We start from the raw sequence: 23,995 nt of genomic DNA on the forward strand, positions 1-23,995 counted from the left end.
AACAGTGTGGGGGGAAATGGTTCAGATTTTAGTGAATGCAGTTTTGAAATTTTCCTATTACCCTATTGCTGTAACTTAGTTTCTTAATTATTGTGTGTATTTTCTTGAGCTCCATTTGTGCATTTATGAGGTAGTCTTTAATTTTTGGATAAAAGTGTTAGTAAAAAAGTAGCAAAACTATCATAGTTGCAAAAGAAAAACAGATGTATAATTTTAAACAAAGAATGGATGAAGATGCAGTTTTCTGTACTTAAAAAAATCCTCACAGAGCAGGGGAGTTTTTTTCTTAATCCATAAAACAGGAGAAGCTTGATATTAAAGTCACTTTCTCATGAATTTTCCTACAGTGAAAGTACAAGTTAATTTCTTTGTTTTATGATTTAGGGAGTATTCAAGTTTTTCTAAGTAATGTTTCAGGTGTAGTCACATGTAAATTACTTGAAAGAAAAAACAGGATTGAGTGATAGTATAAAATGTAGCTTCTTTCAATGGCCTTTCAAGAACAAACTGGAATTTATTTTTTATTAATGACATCAGTTGTCTATCAGTTGTCTATAATGGCACCTTCTGTGCATCTTGGAATCAAGTAAGAGATGTGTCTTTGTTCAGATCATATGTCTAATGGCACCTTTCAAATTGCTTTACTTAAGCAGTTCCCTTAGGATCACAGGAAACAAGTGTTCTTCACATTTCGGAATAAAGGTGGGTGGTATTAAAAGAGCACACAATCGTTTTGCCAGAGTTGAGAGAGGTTCTTGAGGCATCTCGTTTGTTGCACAAATTAAATGTTAGAAGAGGCCCAAACCTTCTGAAGGTTTGTGGTAAAGTATAGGTACAGCACTGGTTGGAAACACAGCAAGCAAAACTTCTGCTAAGGCCTCAGGAAAAAATAAGTGAAACTCACTTGGCTTCTGTCTCAAACTTCTAGGACCGTAATTCTTTGCTGTTTTGTTAGTTTTTCTCTGCTGCTTACCTGTGATCAGCTGGTATTGAACCCTCACTCCAGTAAGCTCTCCAGCTTCATTCCCTTCATCTCTGACTAGGACCTTGTAGATATCAACCTCTCTGCCATGTATTGTGCTACTCTTCAAATGGAAACAGATTCTTCCACTGCTGGAAATGTTGTTCGTGCAGCTGGCATGCTCACTGCTCACAGGTTTATACTTTGACATGTATGAGAAATTAGAATGATGACAAAAAGCAGTTAGGGCAAATCAGGTGTATGGTGCAACTTCAGTTAAAAAAAAAAAAAAAAAACCTCCAGGGAGTTGTTATTAATCCTTATTGTATTTCTTGTTACGTGGCCCATTATGTATACATGTGGTGCAATTTCACTTCTTTTCCTTTATTCTCTAAGAGAAACAGGTTGATTTCTTGGCTTCATGCTCATCTCAAGTTCCCCTTTTGTGATCATTCTTGTCAAACCAGAATCTAGCCCAAAGTCTGTTTTTTGATTGGAAGTGACACTTCTGAAATGAGCCTGACCTTTTTCACCTTCTGTCAGAAGCCTTAAGGTGTGTAAGAGCAACATTTCAAGTTATATATCATTAAGAATTGACTGGCCCACCTCTTTATCATGCTTGCTAAATGGCCTATAAATTCTTCTATCTATGTGAAATAGAAGGTTTAAGGCAATAATATTTCAAAAAGCATAAAAAATAAATAAACCCACCAGATACGTCTTTTCATGTGGTGAGACCAGTGTTTTACCAAGTATGTTCATCTTCTACCAAGCCATACCAAGCTAATAAGCACAGAAACAGAGCATTTGTGGCAGGTCCTGAGTTTAACCAATAATGTGAACTGTAATTAAGGATGAAAGGCTGTGTTACCAATACATTCTTGCTCAGAAATAATATTATTTCCACTTGTTGCTTCCTTGTCTTGCACCAGGTGATTATGTCAAATACTGAGTAGCAAGAATCAACTGTCTTGAGCAATTCCTTACAGAGCATTTTGAAAACCATTTCTCCTTTCTTGTTTGCCAACACTGCATCTTCCCAGATACTCTGTGAGCCTCTCAGTGTCATGTACAGCCAATTCGTTTTCAAAGTCAAAACTGCAGGGTTATGAAATATAATTTGTATTTGTCAGTTTGTGGAACATACTGCAAAGCCAATTAGCTTCAGCTTTCTGTGGAGAGGAGAAGGGCATGCAATTTTAACTCCATCCCCGTTCATTTGGGAAGGGTCTGTTTTTAAGCAAAGAGGAAATGTACAAACTGAATTAATATTTTTTCTTAGGTAATATTAAGGGTAATATTAAAAAGTGGAATAAAGGCATTGACAACAGAAGTTCAATAAAGGCCTTATTTTAAGAGTGTAATGTACAATGTAAAGTACAATTTAGATTTATTAATATCTGAGATTAACTATAATGATTCAATACACTGAAATATTTGGAAAGCATTTCAAACACTTTTCCTGTAATTGTAAATGTTGTTGAATCAAACTGTGAGAGGTACCATTATTTATGCAATGAGGTCTGCTCTCTCCCACCCTGCTCCTGTAGTCTCTGTGTCAGTTAACACCTGCTTTTATATTCACCACCTTTATTTAGGCCTGAATATCTAAACTGCAGTTTGACTTGATGTAAACAGTGGTATTCTTGCCTGCTTAGTGTCAGCTGCATGGATTCTGAAATTAAGCTCTGTGACTTGGGTGATTTTTGTTGCTGAATTTCTGATTTCTACTCTTGACAGTATTGGCCAATTCACCTCTTGGACAACAGTGTCCAAAAGAGGTTATTGGACTGGCATGTCTAGGGAGAGCTGGCAGAGATTGCCACAGCCACTGAGACATGCAGGATGAGATACCAGTGTCTTCTTAGAGGACATGTTAATTTAAAAGTCTTTGGCATTTCAGAAATGGTTTTAGTAAGCACTGTGTAATTACACATATGAATTTTGTCACTGCTGCTTCAAGGAGCATAGCTACAGTGTTACCAGGCTATCCCAAATGTCTAGGATAATTGGAGAGAGGTTTAGATGGTTTTAGACGTTGCTGGGGCTTGTTTTAATTTTTTCCCGGATATTTTAGTAGTGATACTTCATACAGACTGGGGTAAAGGAAGCTTTCATATGTAATAGATTAAAATAAAACACTGTTTTTTTTGTTATCAGAGGAAAACGTGTTGTCATGTGATACCTATTTAAAAGCAAACCCCACCAATTTGAGGTTGTTAGTATAAATACCAAAATCTGCAGAGTATACTTCTCTTGAGTCGAAGCCTTCCCACATATTTAGCAGAATTGCACAATAAATATGGATTTACTTTCATTAAAATGAGAAAGGTGATGGTAGATAATCTATTGTGCAGCACAGGAAAGCATCTCGATGAGTGATCTTTTTCTCCTATCAAAGTTCCTTACAATTACAAAAATCTTGAAATTTTATTAGAGTACTCTTACTATTACAAGTCTGTTGTTCTTAAAAGGTCTTAGTATTTGGCTTTTTATTTTTCTTGACTTTAATCCTTTTTTTGCACCAGTCTCGGAAAATGAGACATTTGAATCTCACCCACATAACAAGCAGTTTGTCAGCTTCAACCACAATATATGTGGGTAATTTCAGCTGAAGGAGGGAAGCCTGGAAGGAATATTTGTTTATGACTTTTTTTTTTTCGTATAAGCTAGGAAGAGTAAGTGCATGTTGTTCTCTTTTTCAGAGGCTCCTACTGCAGCCTCACTCTGTTTCAAATAGACCTTCCTGATCATTCCTGATGGGCTGCAACAGTACAGTAACTCTTGCAGTAATTTACTGGGTGGAGGTGTTTACTGGGTGAGGATGCTGCCTCAGATCATTAATATTTAGCAATGCAAACTGCAAAGCAACTTCTGCCATGCTTAAACCACTATTTTAGATATTGACTCTAATACCACTTGGGGAAATTTTTTTGGGTTTTTTTTTTGGTTGGTTTTTTTGTTGTTTTTTTTTTCTCAGGCGATTGATGTTTATGAAATACGAAATAAATAAATGAAGATCAGGCAAATCTCCTTTGCAATAGCTTCTTTGCTTTCCTGTCTCACTTCTGTATGCCCTGCAGCAGTTGGGCTGTACAGCTTCAGGCACTGGTCTCAGCTACACAAAAGACACCAGAAGCCACTAAGCCCTGCAGTAAAGAGGCTGCCACAGACTCAGCAGGTGTTGTGGTTTAACCCCAGTCAGCAACCAAACCAAACAGCCTTCACTCAGTGGGGCGGGGGCAAAGAAGAGTGAAAGCGAGAAGATGCATGGGTTGAGGTAAAAGCAGTTTAATGAGGAAAGTAAAAGCCCACATACAAGCAAAGCAAAGAAAGGAATTAATTCACGGCTTCCCATGGGCAGGCAAGAACACTACCTATCTTCAGCCATCCCCAGGAAAGCAGAGCTCCATGATAAATAACAATTATTTGGGTAAACAAGCCCCATCCCTCCAAATGTCTTCCCTTCCTTTTTCTTCCCCATAGCTTTATATTCTGAGTATGACACCATGTGGTACGGAATGTCCCCTTGGTCAGCTGGAGTCAGCTGTCCTGACTGTATTGCCTCCCAGCTCTGTGCATCCCCATTCTCCTCACTCGTGGGGTGGGATGAGGTGCAGAAAAGGCTTTGTCAGTGTTACTCAGCTGTGACTAATGTTGCCTTTATAAAAGACAACGGCGACCTGGTTACAAGAAGACAGCACGGCAGCCCGGCTTCATCCGGGCTACTCGGACTAACGACACACGCTGGCACCAATTTGGTGGACGGTCGAAAGCGTTTATTATTTTATCTCATGGGTTTAAATAGGTTTGGGGGTCTTTGCTACGTCAGAGGGGGGCTGGGGGTTTCAGGGACAGTGGGTAGTGGAAATTTACCAGAACAGGTGTGGCTACATTCTTCTGGGACTCTTGGGGTTAACTAGATAAGCAGGGGAGAGAGAGGGGGGAAGGGGTCTGTCTTTCCGTGACATCCCGGTAATCTTCCGCTCCGCCTGTCCCTATCTTACCACATCTCCCCCCTCCTTATCATATACAAAATGAGGTAGTTGTAGATAGAGACATTGGAGTGAGGTACAGATTTGTAACTTGTTAAGGAAAGGGTGGTTTAGTAGATCAGGGTAGATTTTCTAAGGCAGGTGTTGAAGGCTTTAAAAGGTTTAGTCTTTGCTTATTTTGTAAAACTACTTCTGAAAGCGAAGAGATTGATTTCTCTAGATAGGAGATGGATTTCTTGATCTTCTGCAGGTTTTTGTCGATGGTTATTTGCAGCTGAGAGAGTCTGTGTTGCTGGGTTGCGATGGTTGAGACACCCGTGGCGGTGCCAGCTGCTCTCAGGCCGAGCAGCATCGCGATAGTTATACTTGTGATGATTTTCCTTTTGTGGAGTCTGTTAGGTTCTTCGAGAAGATGGTATATTTTTCCGTCTGAGTGATGTAGGACCTTAGAAACAATCAGAACTTGAACACAGAAGTTGATAGAGTTATTAAACTTGGTAAGGAATATATAAGGATTCATTTTGGGTTTCTGGCAAACTTACATTTCAAATGTGGATGGGACTATTTACTTATTGGTCTTCTGTGGGGGGTGTCTCACTTGCACTGGTGGGGGACATTGGTTGTGGAGTAACTGAAGGGGGTATTTAAAGCATTGCTTTCGTAGAAAAGGGGGTTTAATATTATAGCAAAACTAATAGGGGTTAGTTAGGTTTGATTTGGTTTTATTTAGAGTTAGTAAGGTAGCTTCTAAACAGGCTGGCTATGTGAAACATGAAGGATGGGGTATTTATTAGAGGGCAGTGGCTTGGGCTAGCTTGTTCTCTTGGCCACAAGCTTCTAAACAGTAAAAATGCATAAAGAAAGACACTGTGCATGTTTGGATCTTACTACCGTGGGATTTTCAGGTGTTGTCTGGCAGTTTGGTGGTCTGTTATCTCTTTCTGGAGCAGGGGTGTGTGTGTTACTGGGATGGTTCACAAGCGTGCCCTGCAAACAGAACTCATAGCTTTTCATTAGTTTTGTTTTGAGGGTCAAGTTCGGTTGTTAGCAGTGGTGTGCAACAGTGGCTCTCATGGTCTCACTACATGGGGGTTCTGACTGCCACAGAGGCAGCACGTCCCTCACATCTCTGGGGGCTTTCTTCCCACTTTCATAGCCAGGGCTACCCCGGGGTCCCGTATCGGGGGCGTCTCTTGCTGACTCTGCGGCGCGCGCGCCGCTTGCGGTGGGAGGGGGCTGGGTTCGCCCGCGCGCTCCCCCCCTGCCCGCGCGCTCCCCCCCCCGCCCGCGCGCTCCCCCCCCCGCCCGCACGCTCCCCCCCCGCCCGCGCGCTCTTTGTGTGTTCGGGGGTTGGGACCTGTATTCTTTGGCGAGATGCTCTTTTTTGTCGCAGCTCTAAGGGGTATTGTGACCGCTTTTCGGTGCGGCTTAGAACTCTATTTGGTTTTGTTTTAAGCTGTGCTGGTTCTGTATCTTTTGTTTTGGGGTTTCGGCTGGCCCCTGCCGGCTCTGTGGGGCCGGTAGATCTGTTGCTAAGCTCCGCGCCGGAAATGAAATGCCAGCGTACTTCCGGGGCCCCGCGCCGTTTTGTTCGGCCCCGGGCTCGCTCCACCCTGCGGGGGAGGGGCCGCTCCCGCCCCCCCGGCTCGCCGCGCCCCCTGCGGGGGGTGGTTTTTGCCTTATATGGTGGCGGCTCCCGGCGCAGCTGCCGATTGGTTCTGTGTCCCGCGCCGCCCTCCGCCCCTTTCTCCCGCGCGCGCGCATTTCCGAGATCGCGCTCCCCCCCTCGGGTGTTCGCGCCGGGACCGCTCGGGCTCCGCCCCCCTCCGCGGCATTCGGCGCCATTTTCAAAACTACCGCATGGCCGCGCGGCCGGGGATTCTCCCCGAGCCGCGGCCCCTGCGACTCCGGTCTCTCCCGCCGGCTCTCGCCAAGAGCGCCCCGCGCGCGGCTGCGCCTTTGACCGCGGATTTCTGACCGGCGGCGGGACGGATTGGGAAGCGGCGGCTTCTCGGGGTTTTTCTGCGGCGGGGTTTTCGCGGGGGTTTTTTGCGGTGGGGGTGTCTCGGGGGTCTTCCGCGGCGGGGGCGTCTCGGGGGGCCCCCGCGGCGGGGCTCGGCGCTGCTCCGCTCGGCACGCCGGCGGGGAAGCGGCGCGGAGCCGCGGGTGGGTCCGATTTCCGGCGGGAGCGGGGCCGCGGCGCTCGGAGCCCGCTCCGGCGGAAGCGGGGCCGCGGCGCCCGGAACGCGCCGCCCCGGGCTCCGGCGGGAACGGTCTTCTGTGCCGGGCTGGGCTCCGCTCCCCGGCGGGGCCGGGCCGGGCTCCGATCCGGGGAAGGGGCTGCCGCGCTGAGCCCCTCTGGGTCTTCGCTCCCGGGTGGACTCTCCTCAGGGACGGTCCGCGCTTTCGCCCCCCCCCCGAGCTCGGGTTTGACTAATAAACACGTGCGCGCTGCATTCTGCGTCTTTTGTTTTTCTATTGCTTTGCGCGGGGTTTCTTTTACTTTGCCCCGTGCCGTAACGCTTTTGCCTGAGGATTTTGCTTCTTCGGCTAGCGTGGCTGTATACTGTTCCCATATTCCCGGATGCATGGCATCCACTGAGCATTCGGCTGCTCCAAGCTCAGGCAGCCTTGCTATGGCAAGATAAAAGTCCCTGAGCTTAAATGCGATATTCCATTGCCTCATACTTACGACCCATGCGACGCTGCCTATGACGCTCGCGGGTCCGGGGACGTCTCCCCTACGCCTGGGTACGGTTCCACCGTCCTGGCCGCTGCTTCTGTCCAGGTGAAACCCGTCCACCGGGCGAATTTTGTCCCGGGTTTCGGCACCAGATGTTGCCTTTATAAAAGACAACGGCGACCTGGTTACAAGAAGACAGCACGGCAGCCCGGCTTCATCCGGGCTACTCGGACTAACGACACACGCTGGCACCAATTTGGTGGACGGTCGAAAGCGTTTATTATTTTATCTCATGGGTTTAAATAGGTTTGGGGGTCTTTGCTACGTCAGAGGGGGGCTGGGGGTTTCAGGGACAGTGGGTAGTGGAAATTTACCAGAACAGGTGTGGCTACATTCTTCTGGGACTCTTGGGGTTAACTAAATAAGCAGGGGAGAGAGAGGGGGGAAGGGGTCTGTCTTTCCGTGACATCCCGGTAATCTTCCGCTCCGCCTGTCCCTATCTTACCACAGACTAAAACATCCCTGGGTTCTCAGTGCTGTTTCCAGCACCAATTCAAAACATGACCCCATACCAACTACTGTGAAAGTAATTACCCCAGCCAAAACCAGCACCGTATGGTGAACAGTGACACCCTCCCTTTGCAGCCACTCAGCTGTTCTGGGCACATACACCACATGTGACAAGCACTGCAGGACATTTTCCAGGGTCAATGAATTTCCTGTGCTTTCACTGCACATGCATGTGTGGTACCAAAGATTTTCATCGTTATTGCATGGACTCTGAGGCATCACAGCATCTTGGGAAAAAGGTTTTTTACTCACAGTTGATGATAAATTAATGTAATCATGCTGAAAGTGAGATGCAAGAAGGGCAAGGAAATGCAGTAATTTGTCTCCTTTTTTTTTTTTTTTTTTTTTAGTGTTTTCTCATTACTGGGTAGAATGGCAAAACAACATTAAATATTAATTTATCTGCTAGATAATTTCTAGTGCTTTATATGTACCAGCACAGCATGAACATTTATATAGAGCTCTACTTATATCTACTTCGCTGATTTTCAGTACTCCTTGGGATCATACGAGGGTAAATAGCTGTACATAAAAAAAAAAAGTCATACCCCCACAAAGGAATATACCCCCTCATATGGGTAGATCTGATAAATTTGATGCATTTCATGTGCTTTGTCCTTGAAATAACACACCCTGTGCAAACACTCTTTACTTGCATAATCTGTAATTGGTGTAAGTTGGAATGAGACTAGTGAAGACTTGAACCAGTGCCCTTGGACATCACAAGTCATTCGTTAGTGAACTTACTAAGGTGCAAAACCTAAACCTGGTGTGAAGTCAGATTTGATCTGTAAGATATGTCTCTCATTTGTTTTCAAAAAAAGTCTGATAGTGTGAATGATTTTATTCTGAGAGTTAAAATAAGAAGCCGACTTTAATGTAATTTTTGTGAGCTGAAAAGAACTCATTTCTAGCAAGGCTGGTGATTTATAAGGAGGAAAAAGAAGAACTGAGTCACATGCACTGAAAACAATCTATTGGTTTAACGGCAGAAATGCATTAAAAATTTCAAAGACACAGCCCCATAATAGTGTCATTTGAAGGCATTGTTTCTCCAGAAGGCATTTTTCCTCTACTTTCTCAACCATCACTGGGCATTGCCATGCCAGTTCTTTTAAACTATGATAACATTTGTCCAGTGTAGTGAGTGTCACATCTGAGCTGCTTTCTGATAACTGCTCATGTGTATGAAATGGTTCCTCTAGCTTTCCACTTTGGTGTTTGTTCTGATTTAATTTAGAAAAGAATTCCTAAAGGTATTAGTCACACAAAACCTTGTTGAAATTGGGTTAGTTGGTACTAGGAAAGACTTGATTGATTGTCCCTTAAAATATATATATTTTATTTTTACAGTTAGTGTAAATAAAATTATGGTTGATACTTTCTGAAAACAAGAGGTTCTAGGTCTTTCCCAGGGCAAGTATTATTGTACACACATAGCTAGTTAAAAATTAACTGTTGCAGATTTGAACCGAGAGTTAATTTGACGTATGCTATCAGTTTAGTAGACATTTAATGTTATGGTAGAGATTTTTTGTTTATATGGACAAAGTAACACCTCACCCAAGGTACTAAAAGGTTTACTTTCTGTTCTGTTACACAATATGGACATGTCAGAAGTGTTAAAAAAGATATTTTATTAAAAAGTTAAGGCTTGTTCCTAATAGTTGCACTAGTGCCATGAATTATTAAAATCTCTTTATCTGTACAAAACAAAACAAAATATACAATAAATACATAAGTAGATTTCCATTTAAAATTTGATTGAAAGTGCATTCCACATCTTACTTTTGTTTAAAAGTAAAAAAGAAAATCTGTTTATTTTCCTTTGAGATATTTCGTACATAGGTGCAAGTGTTGTGTGCTCCACTGAAAGGAGAATCTCTATCCTCCTGAAATAAAGTATTTATTTCTGGTAAGAGTGGGTTTTGTGCAATAACGTACCAGTTGTTCAGGTTTAAATATTTCACATCTTGGATATCAGACTTGGGTTGTTTTTCATGGCAAAACTCTATGTGATGAGAGGAACAGTGTGTTTTGTGAGGGCTGGTTCTACCAATTGCATTGGAGTCTCAGACCACACAGCTGGCTGGCTGAATACCTCCTGCACTCTCATTGTGAGAAGCCAGAAATTGTGCCATTGAGGAAGACTTGTCACACTTGTACCTTTCATGGGATGGAGGGCTTATGGCCTTGAATGATTTCATTTTCCATAGTGGCATTCTGTGTTGTTTTTCTTCTCATGGGAAGAGAGAGAATGAGGAGAACTGAGAAAGATGTGAAAAGAAAATCTCTGTTCCCCATGCAAGTTCTAAATTTGCCTCTTAAGATAACATTCACTGGGCTTCTGTTCCCACACAAAAAAATAATACATACATACATACTTTTCACAAATAGTGAAAAGTGTTTTGTTATTTCACCTAGCTAAAACATTGTGATTTCTGCCAATCTTACAGCTCGTCTGTATGGAATGCCGATAGGAAATTTGGTTCCTCCATGAACAATCACATGATATGCAAAAAATTGAGAGCATCTGCTTATGGGCAGATGCCTTCACAGATGTTATAGTTTCAACGGAGGCAATTCTCAAAAGTATTTCACTGTTCGTTGCTGACAATCTGATTTGTGCTTTCCAACAGTGGGATGGCGTAGGACCTCTCCCAGACTGTGCAGAACCACCCAAAGGAATCCAGATGCTGTGGCACCCTTCAATAGTCAAACCCTACCTCACACTTCTTTCTGAGTGCTCAAATCCAGACACGCTGGAGGGGGCAGCGGGGGCACTGCAGAACTTGGCTGCTGGGAGTTGGAAGGTAGGAATATTAACCCAATATTTCCTCTTCAGTTCTGAAACCACCCTACAGCTGACAGCAGGTTGATGATATAAATGTATCTAATTGCTTCTGGTAGTTGAATAACCTTCTGTTCTCATAGAACTATCTGAAGTCAAGTCTGAGACAGTATTTCAAGTCCTAAGTAGTCATATCATAGCAAATGTCAGCATACAGCAGTGAAGATCACATCGGTCAAGTCAAGTATGAAAAATTGCTACTGAAAACCAATATCCAAATATGGAGAATGAGGAGAAGCAGTTCTATATGAACCTGGGTGACAGTGCCGTGAAAAATGAGCCAAAAATGCCACCAGTGGCAATCAAATGAAACCATTTTGTTTTGTCACTGCAGAAACTGATTGAAATTCTGTCCCTTAGGAGAAGGCAGGGCACGGCAGAGCAAGATATAAATGATGTGACACCAACACAAGTAATCTTAGCATATAGTTTTTTTAAAAATTAGGCATTATTAAAATACATTCATAATATGATTAATTATATAGAATGAATGAGGAAATGTGCAATCAAGACACTCTACTCCAGCTAATCCTATTTTTCAATTATATTCAAAAGCACGATTTTTCTTTTATGTATTACTTGCAGTATGTCAAGTAGAAAATTTAAGAAGATGCTTGCAGATTTAGAACAGATCAATAAAATTCAACAATGAACTTTGTTTACTTATTAGGGCAACTTTCCTGATGGTAAACTGGTTTAATTGGGTGAAAGTACTAACTATGTAATCCTATGGTGTAACTATAATGCATTGCTTTTAAATTAACTCTCAACAGGAATTTTTCTCATTTACAGTAAAAGCAGTCATGTACAGGGAAATGCACTGATCAAAGTTATGTCTCAGAAGGTATCCTGTTGGGTTTTAAATAGTTGGGCATTCGTATGTGATATGTAAATACCAATTTAATTAGGCATTCATTTTGAAATATTTGCACTGACACTAAGAAATTACTTTCTTTTTCACATAAAGTTTTATTGGAAGTTGGGTTGGCACACTCGCTAGCTTTTCCAAGGCATATTATGTTTTTGGGGTTTTTTTTATAATGGTGTTACACCAGACTTATGTCATTGACTGTTACATTCAGTGGCATGTAAAATGATTTAATAAAGTATCTGTTCAGTGATTTTTATCCTATGTAAGCACTGTGCCTGAAAATCATTATGGTTTTATTATTTTCATGTTGTAGAGTGCTTCAGATGGTGTAATCCTGGCAGCAAAATGCAATAAATGTGGTCTTTCCATCTGGGAATGGGTGTAGCCCTGGTCCAAATGAGAAAACAATGCATGCACATTTGCCACTACTAATAGAAGTGCTAAAATCCAAGTGGTGTCCCTTCTCCCATTTCTAATAAATCTGTATACCTGTCATCCTTTAGTTGGCAGAAGTGTACAGTTAGAGGAAGGGAGGATCTGCAGAGCTCTTTGACGAGTGCTGGCTTAGAAAAACTGGGTTTGGACTTTATTATTATCTGTGCAGATACCACGGGAAAAGCTGAGTTGTTCTCATATTGCTCTATTTTTCTAAAGATTCACCAATTCTATTACAAGGGATGTGCAGACACAGAATGAATATCCTTAATTTCACATGTCATACTAGCCATTTTTGTGAGTGGAGTAATCCTCTTTGGGGATTATGTAAGCACTGATGTTTCCACCTTTTGACCTCTCCTTTCTGCTGCTGCAGTCCAGATATAAAATGACTGAAATAAAAGAAAAGGTTATTCCTAAGGGAGATTTTAATTTTTTTGTTCCTCCAACAAATGGTAATTGTATGCAGAATGAAATATTTTTTTTTTACTTGAATTCTTTCAGGAAGAACTTTATGATGGACTGAAAGAGAGAAGAGTAAACTGTATAAAGATAAACAATGTTGCTATTAATATTAATAGCAATAGCAGTTGTGGACTTTTTCCAGTTAGCGTTATTTTAATGCCAGAAGAATCACAGACTCTATGAAGCACCCAGCCTACCAGGTGTGCTCACACACTGCTGAAGATACAGTCTCTTCTGGAAAAAAATACAATGCAATTGATACACTTGGGCAATTCTTTCCTAAGCTGTTTCACCCTTTTGGTTCCTCTGGTACAAAGATGTCTAATCCTCTTGGGTGGCCAAGAGAGAATATTTTTTAACACAGGCAGTGCTTAGCCAGTGCTATTACAGAGGGTAAGTGAGCAGATAAAAGGAAGCCTGAGTAATTTTCAAAAAAAATAAAAAGTTATGTAGGGGATTTAGATGAATGTCTACCGCTAGAATTAACAGACAATATGTGTCTAAATCCCCTAGACTGCTTTGGAGCATTTCAGGCACAAAAAGAAAGCAGTATGTATGTAGCTTTAAGGATTAATAGCTCAGAAAGGCTGAAAGTTTTCATTATTTCAAGGAGTATAGTTTCTCAGGGATACATACACATAAAATCAACACATGCACATGGTGAAACATAATCTGTAGGACAATTTTAGCACTGCTTCAGTTGCAGGAATTCCTTCTAAAGCCTAGTAAGTACTAACATAAAAGAAAAAAGTGGGACATACTGATATTTACAGATGATTTTTCTATGTCAAAATGAAATACTTAGGACTAAAGTCTTGACATATATTACCCATCTGCAAAGTAAAACTTGGGAGTTTTTTTATAATGACTAATTATTTGGTCAGTGCAATTATTATTCCACCAAGCACAGTCTGTAAAAAAACAGAAAAGGAGCCTCTGGGTGGCAAACACATTAAAAGATCCAAATGAAGGTTTATCAATAAAATATGATACTGATTTTGGTATAGGAGGAAGAAAATTTTTGATGCGAAAATTTAACCTGGCATAATCTATGACTGTGTATCTTGACTTTGGTGTATATTCTGGTTTTGAAAAAGATTGACAGCTTATATACAAAGCAGAACTCATTTTGGAAGAGACTATTTCAGATAAACATGGACATTTGTTCATCTCACTGTTCTGCATCAGGATGTCATCACTTAAGGAGGACACTGGTATTGGAATCTGAAGGAAAAGAACCATCTCTGTCATGGAAAATTATCTGCACAGATATATCTTTTTTGTTCATGTGCTTACTTGATGCATCTATGAAAAACAGGATTGGGCCTTCTGGAATAATATCTATGGAGACAGCCAATACGTAAGACTTTTGGAAAGACTGGACAAATTAACATTTTCCACATCACTGCCAGGGTGTCACATTGGCTAAGGTCCAGCTACTGCCCTGCACAATGACCTGTGACCCCTGTGACACCTCCTGACAGGGTTGGTGCCTGCCAGTAATGCACACTCCAGGCATAGTGCTGCTACCTGACAGCAGTGGGGCAGTTTGTTAGCCCATCTACCACCTTCTGCTGAGTTCAGCTGCTACATGGGACTGGAAGAGTTGCTGTTTTAGAGATGTCATTGCTTTCCAAAACATTTTAACCCATCAGATTATAACCATGGTAGTCTCATGATATCCCGAACATCCTGCAGGCAGAAGGAGCAACATGTGAAAAGCCTGGCCGTTGGGTTAGGCTTTGCTTCCTCTCATTGGCACTCTCTGATTTTGTTTTTCCAAGTAGGCTTTTTGTAATTATACTTGATGCAAACTTGAATATTAAAGCTGCTTAGAAATATGAAATAATAAAACTAGGGAAACACTTTCCTCATCAATCTTAGCTGGAGTTTTCCCTGAGCAATAAGGTTTGAGATATGCCTTTGGAAGCAGTGCAAACTCTTTATTTCCCATTAGGTATTAACTTTCACTGGGAGATCTGTTATTTTGCTTTGCCACTTAATTTGTATTTAACTAAATTTGTGCAAAAATGTAGAATAAGAAAAAAGGAGACTTTCTGACTCTCTCAGTTATATTCTGAAGACACTTGCCTGCTTATTAATATGCTCTCCCACTATAACTCTTCAAACCAGAAGTTCTTTCTGCAACCTCATATAATTTTTTTCTTATTTTAATGCCTTGGATTGAAAAAAATACATAGTTTAAAATTACAAGAGTGATCCTGTAAAAGATGATCTTTTTATATGTAGTCTGGCATTAGTACTTCTTCTTAGATGGTGAAAATAAAAGTTGCAAGTTCTTTTTAGTTTTCACCTTGGTCAATTGGCTATTAACACATTAAATCTCCTGAACCTGTAAAAAGTTATATACAGAATGTCCTCAAGTGAACAGTGTCAAGCATCCAAGATTCTGTCCCTTCTGAATAAAATTACCCTCTCAGGAAGAAAGAAAATATTAGGATATCTGCTTGTTACTGTGTCTGTATGTATGTTTCTGACAGCTGAATTTAGGCTGATGTCAGTTTATCCACCAGACCTTACTGCAATATTGCAAGACCTGTTGCTCTGAACTCATAGAGTCACAGAAGATCTTAGGTTGGCAGGGACCTCTGGAGGTCATGTGGTCCAACCCCCTGCTTAAGCAAGGCCACCTAGAGGCAGTTGTCTGGGACCATGTCCAGATGGTCTTCTGAATTTCTCTAAGACTGGAGACTCTACAACCTCTCTGGGCAACCTGTGCCAATGCTCAGTCCCCTTCACAAGTGATAAAAAGCAGTTCCTGTTGTTCTGCAAAAGTCCTGTGTTTCAGTTATTGGCCATTGCCTCTGGTCCTACATTACCTTTGCTATTACATGCAGCTGGTAACGCAGTGTTGTCACCACAAGTGGCATTTCCTTAGTTTTGTCAAACCCTTAAAAATAATTTCTTCATTCATATGAGCCTTTAAAAAAAATACTATCATTACTTACATAGGCAATACCTATCTTTTAAAACCAGGAAACAAGATATTTCTTCTGGCAACACAATGGCTTACATCGGAACAGACAGCACAGCTTCTCTGGGCCTTGCTTAGTCCCTTCTGTGCACTCAGTTTTCTGTCACGGTTGCTTTACAGACGTTTATGAACTCCCTCATCTGCTTTAATGACAGCATAGCCAACTTCCTTTTCCTCACTATTGCTGATACAGGCAAGGATGCCCTTGGCCTTCTTGGCCACCTGGACACACGCTGGCTCATGTTCCAGAAGCACCCCCAGGTCCTTGTTCACTGGGCCGCTTTCCAGCCACTCTGCCTCAGCCTGCAGCACTGCCTGGGGTTATTGTGATCCAAGGGCAAGAAGCATTAGATACCTCAGCTTTTTCCTCATCCGCTGTCACTGTGTTTCCCCCTGCATCCAGTAAAGGATTGAAATTCTCCTTAGCCTTCTTTTTGTTGGTGCTGTATTTATAGAAACATTTTTGTTGTCTTTTACAGCAGTAGCCAGATTAAGTTCTACCTGGACTTTTCTCATTTTCTCCCTGAAACTTCAGAACATACATGTACATCCTGAGCTCCTTTCTTCTGAAGGGGAGGGAAAATCTCAGCTCACTTTTTTCCTGAGCTCCAGCTTTGTTCAGCCAGGCTGCTGCTTTTCCCCACCGGCTCACCTTCTAACATGCAGGAATGACTTGTTCCTCTCAACAACTGGAACAAGCTTTTAATATTTCCTACTTAAACAATGTCTAGCCTTCCTGGATTTCTTTGCCCTTCAGTACTGTCTCCCAGAGCTACCCTGTGAGCCAGTCTCCTACACAGCCCAAAGTTTGTCCTCTGCAAGCCCAAAGTAGCAGTTCTGCTGACCCTCCTCCTTTCTTATCCTTTGCCTGTAATGTGAGGAGCAAGTGCTGCTCTGTTGAGGTCAGTAACAGTCTCATGAAACTATAGCATTCCTTGGTTGGTTCTTTCTAGCACCTCTCCCTTCTGTTCCATGTTTGATCAAACTCCACAGGGAATGAGAAGGCTCTTTGGTTAGACTGCTGAATGTCCCTGCCTTTGATCCCTAATATACAGGTACAATACCCATGTGAATGGTGTTTATGGGTCATTGGCATGATCTCTTGAGATAGGATAGATGCTATCTCGATCTTTGTTCCTCAGACAAGCAACCACATTTATTTTGTTAATTCCGTGCAAGGGAAATCTGACTCTCATAGCAGCAAGAGCTCCATTAAGTAAATTATTAGATAAGGAAACTGAAAACATAAAAGGGACCATTTTAGACACAAGGTCAGTGCAGCTGCTTCAAAGAGTAGTATAAGAAAGAATTTCAAGCTGCTTTACCATCCAGACACTTGAAGATAATGAGTAATTATTTTCTAAAGCAGCAGATATCTAGGTTATCAATCTTCTCTTATCAGGCAAGGACATATTGTGGGTTCCTTGCCAGACTGTTTTGATTACTCTAGTTATTTCTGTATTAACCCTTTGCAGTTTCATCAGACTGTTCCAGGAGAAAGTTTTCTTGGATTACAGTGAAAAGGCTTGCTTTCATTTTCTCCAGAATAGTAGTATTATGACTCTTTATGTGATGGAGTGCAGAAGACCACTTATAACATACTGTGTAATCAACAAAGTCAACAGCAATGCTTTGTTCTGTCAGGAGTCCTTACCTGGGTAGAAACACCTCATAAATGAGGCAGTATCAATTCTTAAAGGGAGGTCTAGAGGACAGAAGACAAAATTGAAGGAACAGGACGATATTTAAAAAGCAAGACCTGCTGCTGCAAACACTTTTATCACAGACATCATGAGGAAATTAGCATGGCCATATCTGTGTGCAGAATGGGAGCACAGTAGTTCATAGTGGCTTCATGTTCAAGGTAATCCCTTATTATAAACAGTTTTCTTCCTGTGAGAACTTCCCACTTTTGTCCCAAATCTTTTCTTTTTAAATTATGTTAGTTACAATGTTTGGAAAACTAATCGTAAAAGTTCTCTGATCATTTTGGAAACATGATACCTGCTTCTACTGCAGAACCAAGAATGATGAGGTGCAAGGGCAGTTCCTTACCAGTTTTGCATTCCTGTTTAAGATAACATCTGTTAACACTGTTTTATTTTATCTTGTTTATTTATTTAACTTTGTATCTTTACTCACTGGATTTTTTTTCCTTTCTCTTTAAGCTTGACTAAGGTTGTGGAGCAAGAGAGGAGTAACCAGTTAATACTCTTCTCTTGCCCAAAGATATAAAGAACTTGCTGGTAGTATACCAGATAGGATCATTTCTGAGAACAGAACACTGCAATCAGGGGTCAGAAAATCCATGGGATGTTTCTTTCTGCTCTCTTCAGAAACTGCAGAAAGTTAACACAGATTTCAGAGCCTTGCTCTCTGTCACGTCATGTGACTTCTTAGGGATCCCAATAGAGTTATTTGAGTAAAGTAGCTCTGTAATTTTCAAATATAAAAGTATTTTCTTGTTTTCTTGATAGGTATATTACTTTGAGTCTGATCAGACAGAGAGGAGTGTTAATCTTTAATTGCTCACTGATCTTTGATTATTAAACATGCAGTTCTCTTTCATGGTCTGCTATTTTACTGCTGTTAGCATGGACTCTTTCTAAGCCTTTCCTAGCAGACCTCAAGTCCCTCTAATCTTCCTGGTCCTCTAGTTTGCTGAATAATTTAGTTTGCTTTGTCATCCTGCTCCCCTGATTTAGCTTTCCTGTTGTAATCTGCGTATCAGTAGTTCCCTTTAGTATTCAGTAACTCAACAGTCTTTTGGGTCCAGTGTTGAAATGTACCAGTACAATCCAAATTCTAGTCAAAGCTGAAGTACAGAACAAAATATTCTGCAGATACTTTGGGAACACTGATGTCAATGGCAGGAAAGTGAACCCATTCAAAATGTCAAGTGCATACAGTTGTTGGTATTTCTTGCATTTTAGGGGGGAATTGATTTTGGTAGGTTTTTTTCTTTATCATTTTATGATGGAAATTTCTTCATTGTTCAGTTTGGTCTCCTGTGTTGCTGCTTCACAGGGAAATAAAGAAAACTATATCAAACATCAAAAGGAGTTAAAGGAGTTAAGTGAATAAGTGCTTTTCAATTTTTCTGAAAAATATAAATGAGTTTTATCTAGAGTAATTATTCTTTTCTTGAATTTCAGCCTAATACAATCTTAAATCCCTAGAGGCATTCACTTGTGCAGACGGTATCTGACAAACAAAAAAATAATTTGCAGGTTTACTCTATTTTTCTACATAATTACTGTGATGAAAATTAAAAGGGTGCTACTAATGAAAGTGGACATAGAGCTCTACTGTGTACCTTCAAAGTGATGTGTAGTAGTTATAGCCCCCAAATTCCATTATTGGTAAAGTGCATTTATTCATGCACAGACTCTTGCTCCTGTGCTTGTCTCTGGTAACCTGATGCAGCAACAATGATTTTATTTTATTTTCTAGTGCTTGTTCCTGCTGAAGTGTTTGCTGTTCCCACAGGAATGCTTTTGCTTTAAAAACTGAACAGCTGTTTGATCGTTGACACTGCCACTGATTTGTGCAGTAACGGTATGATTAAGCGTATTATCAGAGTGCCTCATTTGCTTACTGATACACAACAAACCCTTTGTCTCTTTTCTTTTTTTATGATTTTTCATCTCTTCCCTTTTATACTTCTCTGAGCTCATATTAGCAATTGACTCACAATGTGGAAATGCAGCCACTGCACTACGGCTTTATGCAAATGGAAGGATCGTCAGTATACACAAGGCTAAATCAATTTTTCCATTCTCTGCAAGAAAGAAATAGCCTTTTGAGGCACCTCAATTAGAGCTTTCCTGAAATCCGCACAGCACAGTGTAATTTCTTGCAGAGACTTATCCTAATTGGCAGCTTAAGGAAAGAGAACCAGACAGTTCATACCAGTTTCCACATGGAAAGTTCTCCAGAGACCCTTGAAACAATTAAAAGCATTTCTCTCTTTCTGTCTAAGGTTCATGACTTGAAACAGCAGATGAAAAGATAGCAAATCATACATTGAGGAGTCTGTGAACTTTTCCCAAAGTGGATTTCATCCTCTGGAAAAAAGACAAGCTTGGGAAGGAGAGGAGTACACAGGGGAGAGGAGAGGTTTCTTACGTAAATTTTCTGTAGTCCTCCTCCCATTGTTTTATATGTATGTGTGCATATATGCATCTGTAAAACATTATATCTGGATATTTGCCCTTTGAAAGCTCTGGAGCTCTTTTTTACTGTTGTAATCAAATTAATTGGTTCATTAGAAATCCTGAAGGCTTGCATGTCATTTTTTTAGTAAGGAGGTTTATATTTTCTCTTTTTTTTCATACTGAGTTACTTCAGTGTTTCTCCTACAATGTCTCCTGCTCTCCCTAGGCTTAAAAGCAAAACATTCCTTAATTTGTTCCTATTAAAATTTTGTGTTGGAATGGATTATGAAAATACTACATCCCAAGAAGTCTGTTGTAAACCTGGCTTTATGAAACAAGTGGTTATGCTTTTTCTTGGTAGGTGACTAAAAAAAATCAAAGGAAAACTGTTTACTGAGGTTTTAGTATGGAGGTTTTTAAAATATAGAGAATAATCTAAAGGATTATTTTTTATTTTCCTTGGCATTGAATCGACATAGGTAAGTTTTTTTTCTCTCAAAACTCCCACTGGTTCCCTATATGTCCCATTCTGGAGATGCTACATCTGTGATGTACTTCTTCAATGAACAACAGCATCTTTCAGAATGCTCTCAACTAGCCTGAACTCTCATCTCAACCACACAGGCTCACTTCTTTCTCAAAATATTCTCACTGTTGTCTTGAACTCTCACACTGGCAGTCACCTTGTAATCACAGCAGACACAACAGATGCTTCCCCTGGGAGAGATGTACAAAATACAGCATTTTTTAAGTGCAAGCAGGTATTGCTCATTTCCTAGCTGCAGGTGAGAATGCATCTAACTGGCAGGTAAATAAATATTTATTAAGCCAGGAAGGTTAGAAATATCCATTTGTTGTTTCCATAGCATCTTTTATATTTACTATCCCATTAAAATTAATGTATAGGAAAGAAACTTTTTCACAAAATACTTCCTGTTAAACTCATTGAGCCTTCAGATCTGTTTTAGGTCTTTATCTGATGATCATCCTATACACTGGTTCTAGAGAAGACACTGGAGGAGAGAGCATAGAGTAAGATCAACAAAGAGTCCTGCTTATTTCTCCTAAGCTGTTTGCTTTGCAGCACAAAATGTCAGCACATTTATGTCTTGACACATTATGATGCTCAGGGAAGCTGAGAACCCCTTGTCCAACTTAACTGACTAGAAAGCTTATCTTAACTGTTATCACTTTCATCTTCAGCAAAGTCCAGCCAATTGGCTTTTGTTATGCATAGTTACTATGGAGGCAAATTAATTTAAAAATACTCTTTAAATTCTGGTTTGTTTTCCTTTTTCCCAATTTCCCCAGAATCATATCATCTGAAAATAATTTTCTCTACAGACATTGCAGCACTGTAGTTCTTGTATATCTCCACATCTACTGTTTTTGTCATAAATGTATATTCTTTTTTTTGCTATTCAGGACATGTATTTTATATAAACTTATAAAGGGTGTGTATCTTATATAAAGATGCTTTTAAAGTGTGCTCAGCTGCAGTAAGTAGAGGCCATATGCAGGGGTTAAGCATGGTCTGCTGACAGTGAATGTAATTATTCTTTACAGTGGGATGTCTTTGTCAAAAGAAAAGAGCCATCTAGATCTGAAGATCCTAAGACTTACCATCCTAGTTTCTGAAATATTTGAAATATTTCAAAAGCAAAGGCCTTCCAGAACTTGTCTTCACCTTCCAGGTACAATGGCAAGATAAGGTCTATGATCCACGGCGCTGCTGAAAGGAAGGAGACATTCTGCTTCAATAATTTCCTTTCAACTGTCATTACAAGAAGCATGAATGTGAACTTTATGAATATTGCAGAGAAGAGATCATGAAGTGAAAGGAATGTGTGCCTGTGGATGGCTTGTTTTGAAGTGGGCTGTGCTGAGGAGATCTGTACATCCACAGGTGTCCAAACGACTTAACTTTGGCAGTACCCCTATACTTTAAACCCACAAGGTCACAGCTGCTGTCCTGTTTACATGTTTTACAGCTGCTGGACATAGCAGCAGAGTGGAAAACAGGGTGGTATAGCTCATCTTTCACCCCTTTATGAGCTGGGAACCCCAAGTTGTGCAGCACACTGCACAGATCCCTTGTTCACTGGCATCATAATCTTTAGAGCTCCTAAAGGGTTTTTTAGAAGTAAACAACTCCATTCATCATTTCTGCTGTCAAATAAAAAGGATGTTTACATGAGAACATACTGCTCTCTTTGATACAAAGACAAGGCTGTGCCAGTGGTGTCATGACCAAATATCAAGTGGGAGATATCTACATGCTTCTCTGCTAAAATCAGCCACTGGCTTTATCCTGCAGCCATGTGATACCTGCAGCCAGGCACAACACAGGCACACACTGCCCTCAGGTCAACTCTTGAGGGAATGGCTAACACTTCAATGTACAGTAGTATTCCAGTTAGATCACTACAGCTGCCAAAACCAGGCATGTAATTATCCTCAGTTTTCCTTCTGAACAAGTTAACAATCACAGGAGAAATTATAATAGTGTTTTCACGTTTGTAGACTGAATAATTCTTATGCAAACAATAAAGAATACTCAGACCTCTTGAACTTGCTTTGTGATATGTATTTTGTAAAACAAATATTGTTAGTTTAGCAGTAAACAAGCATTGTTAGATGTTGCATACAAAATGCTGGTGAAAAGTAAGTTGTCTGCAGACTTGGGCCCTGAAAATGTAACCAGGTGCTGGGAGAGAAGTCAATTCATCATTTAATTTCTCTGTCACCATAAATAAAACGGAGTGCTGATTGCAAAATCAAGTGGTTGCCTAGCATCATCAATGCAATTATTTTCACTCCTTTGAGTTTTCCATGCAGATGCTTCTGTTAGCCCTTACTCTGTTGTGACCCCAGGTGCCTCACTGCCTGTGGTGGATTCCTCACTTTGTTCCCACTCTGTCTCCCCTGTGTCTTCGCAGTGGTCAGTGTACATCCGTGCTGCCGTTCGCAAAGAGAAAGGATTGCCCATCCTGGTGGAGCTGCTCCGGATAGACAATGACCGGGTGGTATGTGCAGTTGCTACAGCTTTACGAAACATGGCCTTAGATGTCAGAAATAAAGAGTTAATAGGTATGTTCTTTCCAAACAGTTATATATATACTGTGGATCTGGGGATTTCTTTTTCCAGTTTGCAGCACAATGAGCACAATGAAAATTATTCTCACGTTTCTAGAACAATTTCTTTAATTCTTTCTCTAGCATGTCATATTCAGATTTTATGTGACAGCTTGCTAGTATATATCAAGGAATTGTTAAATTAATTAAACATCATGCAATGTTTCTTGATCTTCCAGGCTGTAATCTCTGTATCAAAAGCAATACTTTGTTCTCCTTTAGCGTTTCATTCTTAGGCTGGCAGTAGCACTTGCATCTTCCAGATCAAGGATCTAAGCAGAGCACACTCCTCCTGATCCTCAGATTACCTATTGCAAGTAACTTTGGAGTCATGAAGTAACAAGTCATAAAAAATTTAAGAAGGTTACAGGAATTTAGTGGGCAGATTAGTATCTCCAGCAAGAGAACTGGGAGATTCTTGCTCACAAACAAATACGCTGATAAGGAAAAGGACAATAATTTACGTAAATCATTATTACACCTGAATTCTGATCGTACAGTAAGCACACATATGGGGGTTTTATTTTGTTCAGGCGTTTGGTGGGTTTTCTTAGCTGAAATTCATCCAAACACTGTGGGTCATTGAGCTTTTATTTTCATGTTCTGTCTGAAAAATAATCACTTTCAACAATCATAACCAAATTATTTTTACTTCTGTACAATAAGAGCATATTTTCTGTAATTTTTCCTAACTTGTTAATTTGTTATCATTACAGCATATTTCTTCCCTGCTCTTAATTACAGAATTTTATAAATAGATACTATGATCATAATGTTTATTATTTGCATCCAGTGCTATCTTGGGGTTAATGCTTCTTTACAGCAGTGCTGTGCAGCTTGTTAAAACAAAACAATAAGTCCTCTCATACTGGAAGGA

General features: G+C 40.6%; 1 protein-coding gene across 10 annotated transcripts in view; it reads left to right on the forward strand.

The window, feature by feature from the left end:
- CTNND2 (catenin delta 2) overlaps positions 1-23,995 on the forward strand; it is a 667,938-nt gene that overhangs the window by 572,072 nt on the left and 71,871 nt on the right. For all 10 annotated transcript variants that reach the window (XM_072924313.1, XM_072924314.1, XM_072924306.1 and 7 more), the window contains 2 exons: positions 10,849-11,022; positions 22,923-23,073. In XM_072924313.1, the coding sequence (XP_072780414.1) occupies positions 10,849-11,022; positions 22,923-23,073 (325 nt within the window). The remainder of the gene's footprint in view (positions 1-10,848; positions 11,023-22,922; positions 23,074-23,995) is intronic.

This window comes from Taeniopygia guttata, chromosome 2, assembly GCF_048771995.1.
Source record: "Taeniopygia guttata chromosome 2, bTaeGut7.mat, whole genome shotgun sequence".
NCBI classification, from domain to species: domain Eukaryota; kingdom Metazoa; phylum Chordata; class Aves; order Passeriformes; family Estrildidae; genus Taeniopygia; species Taeniopygia guttata.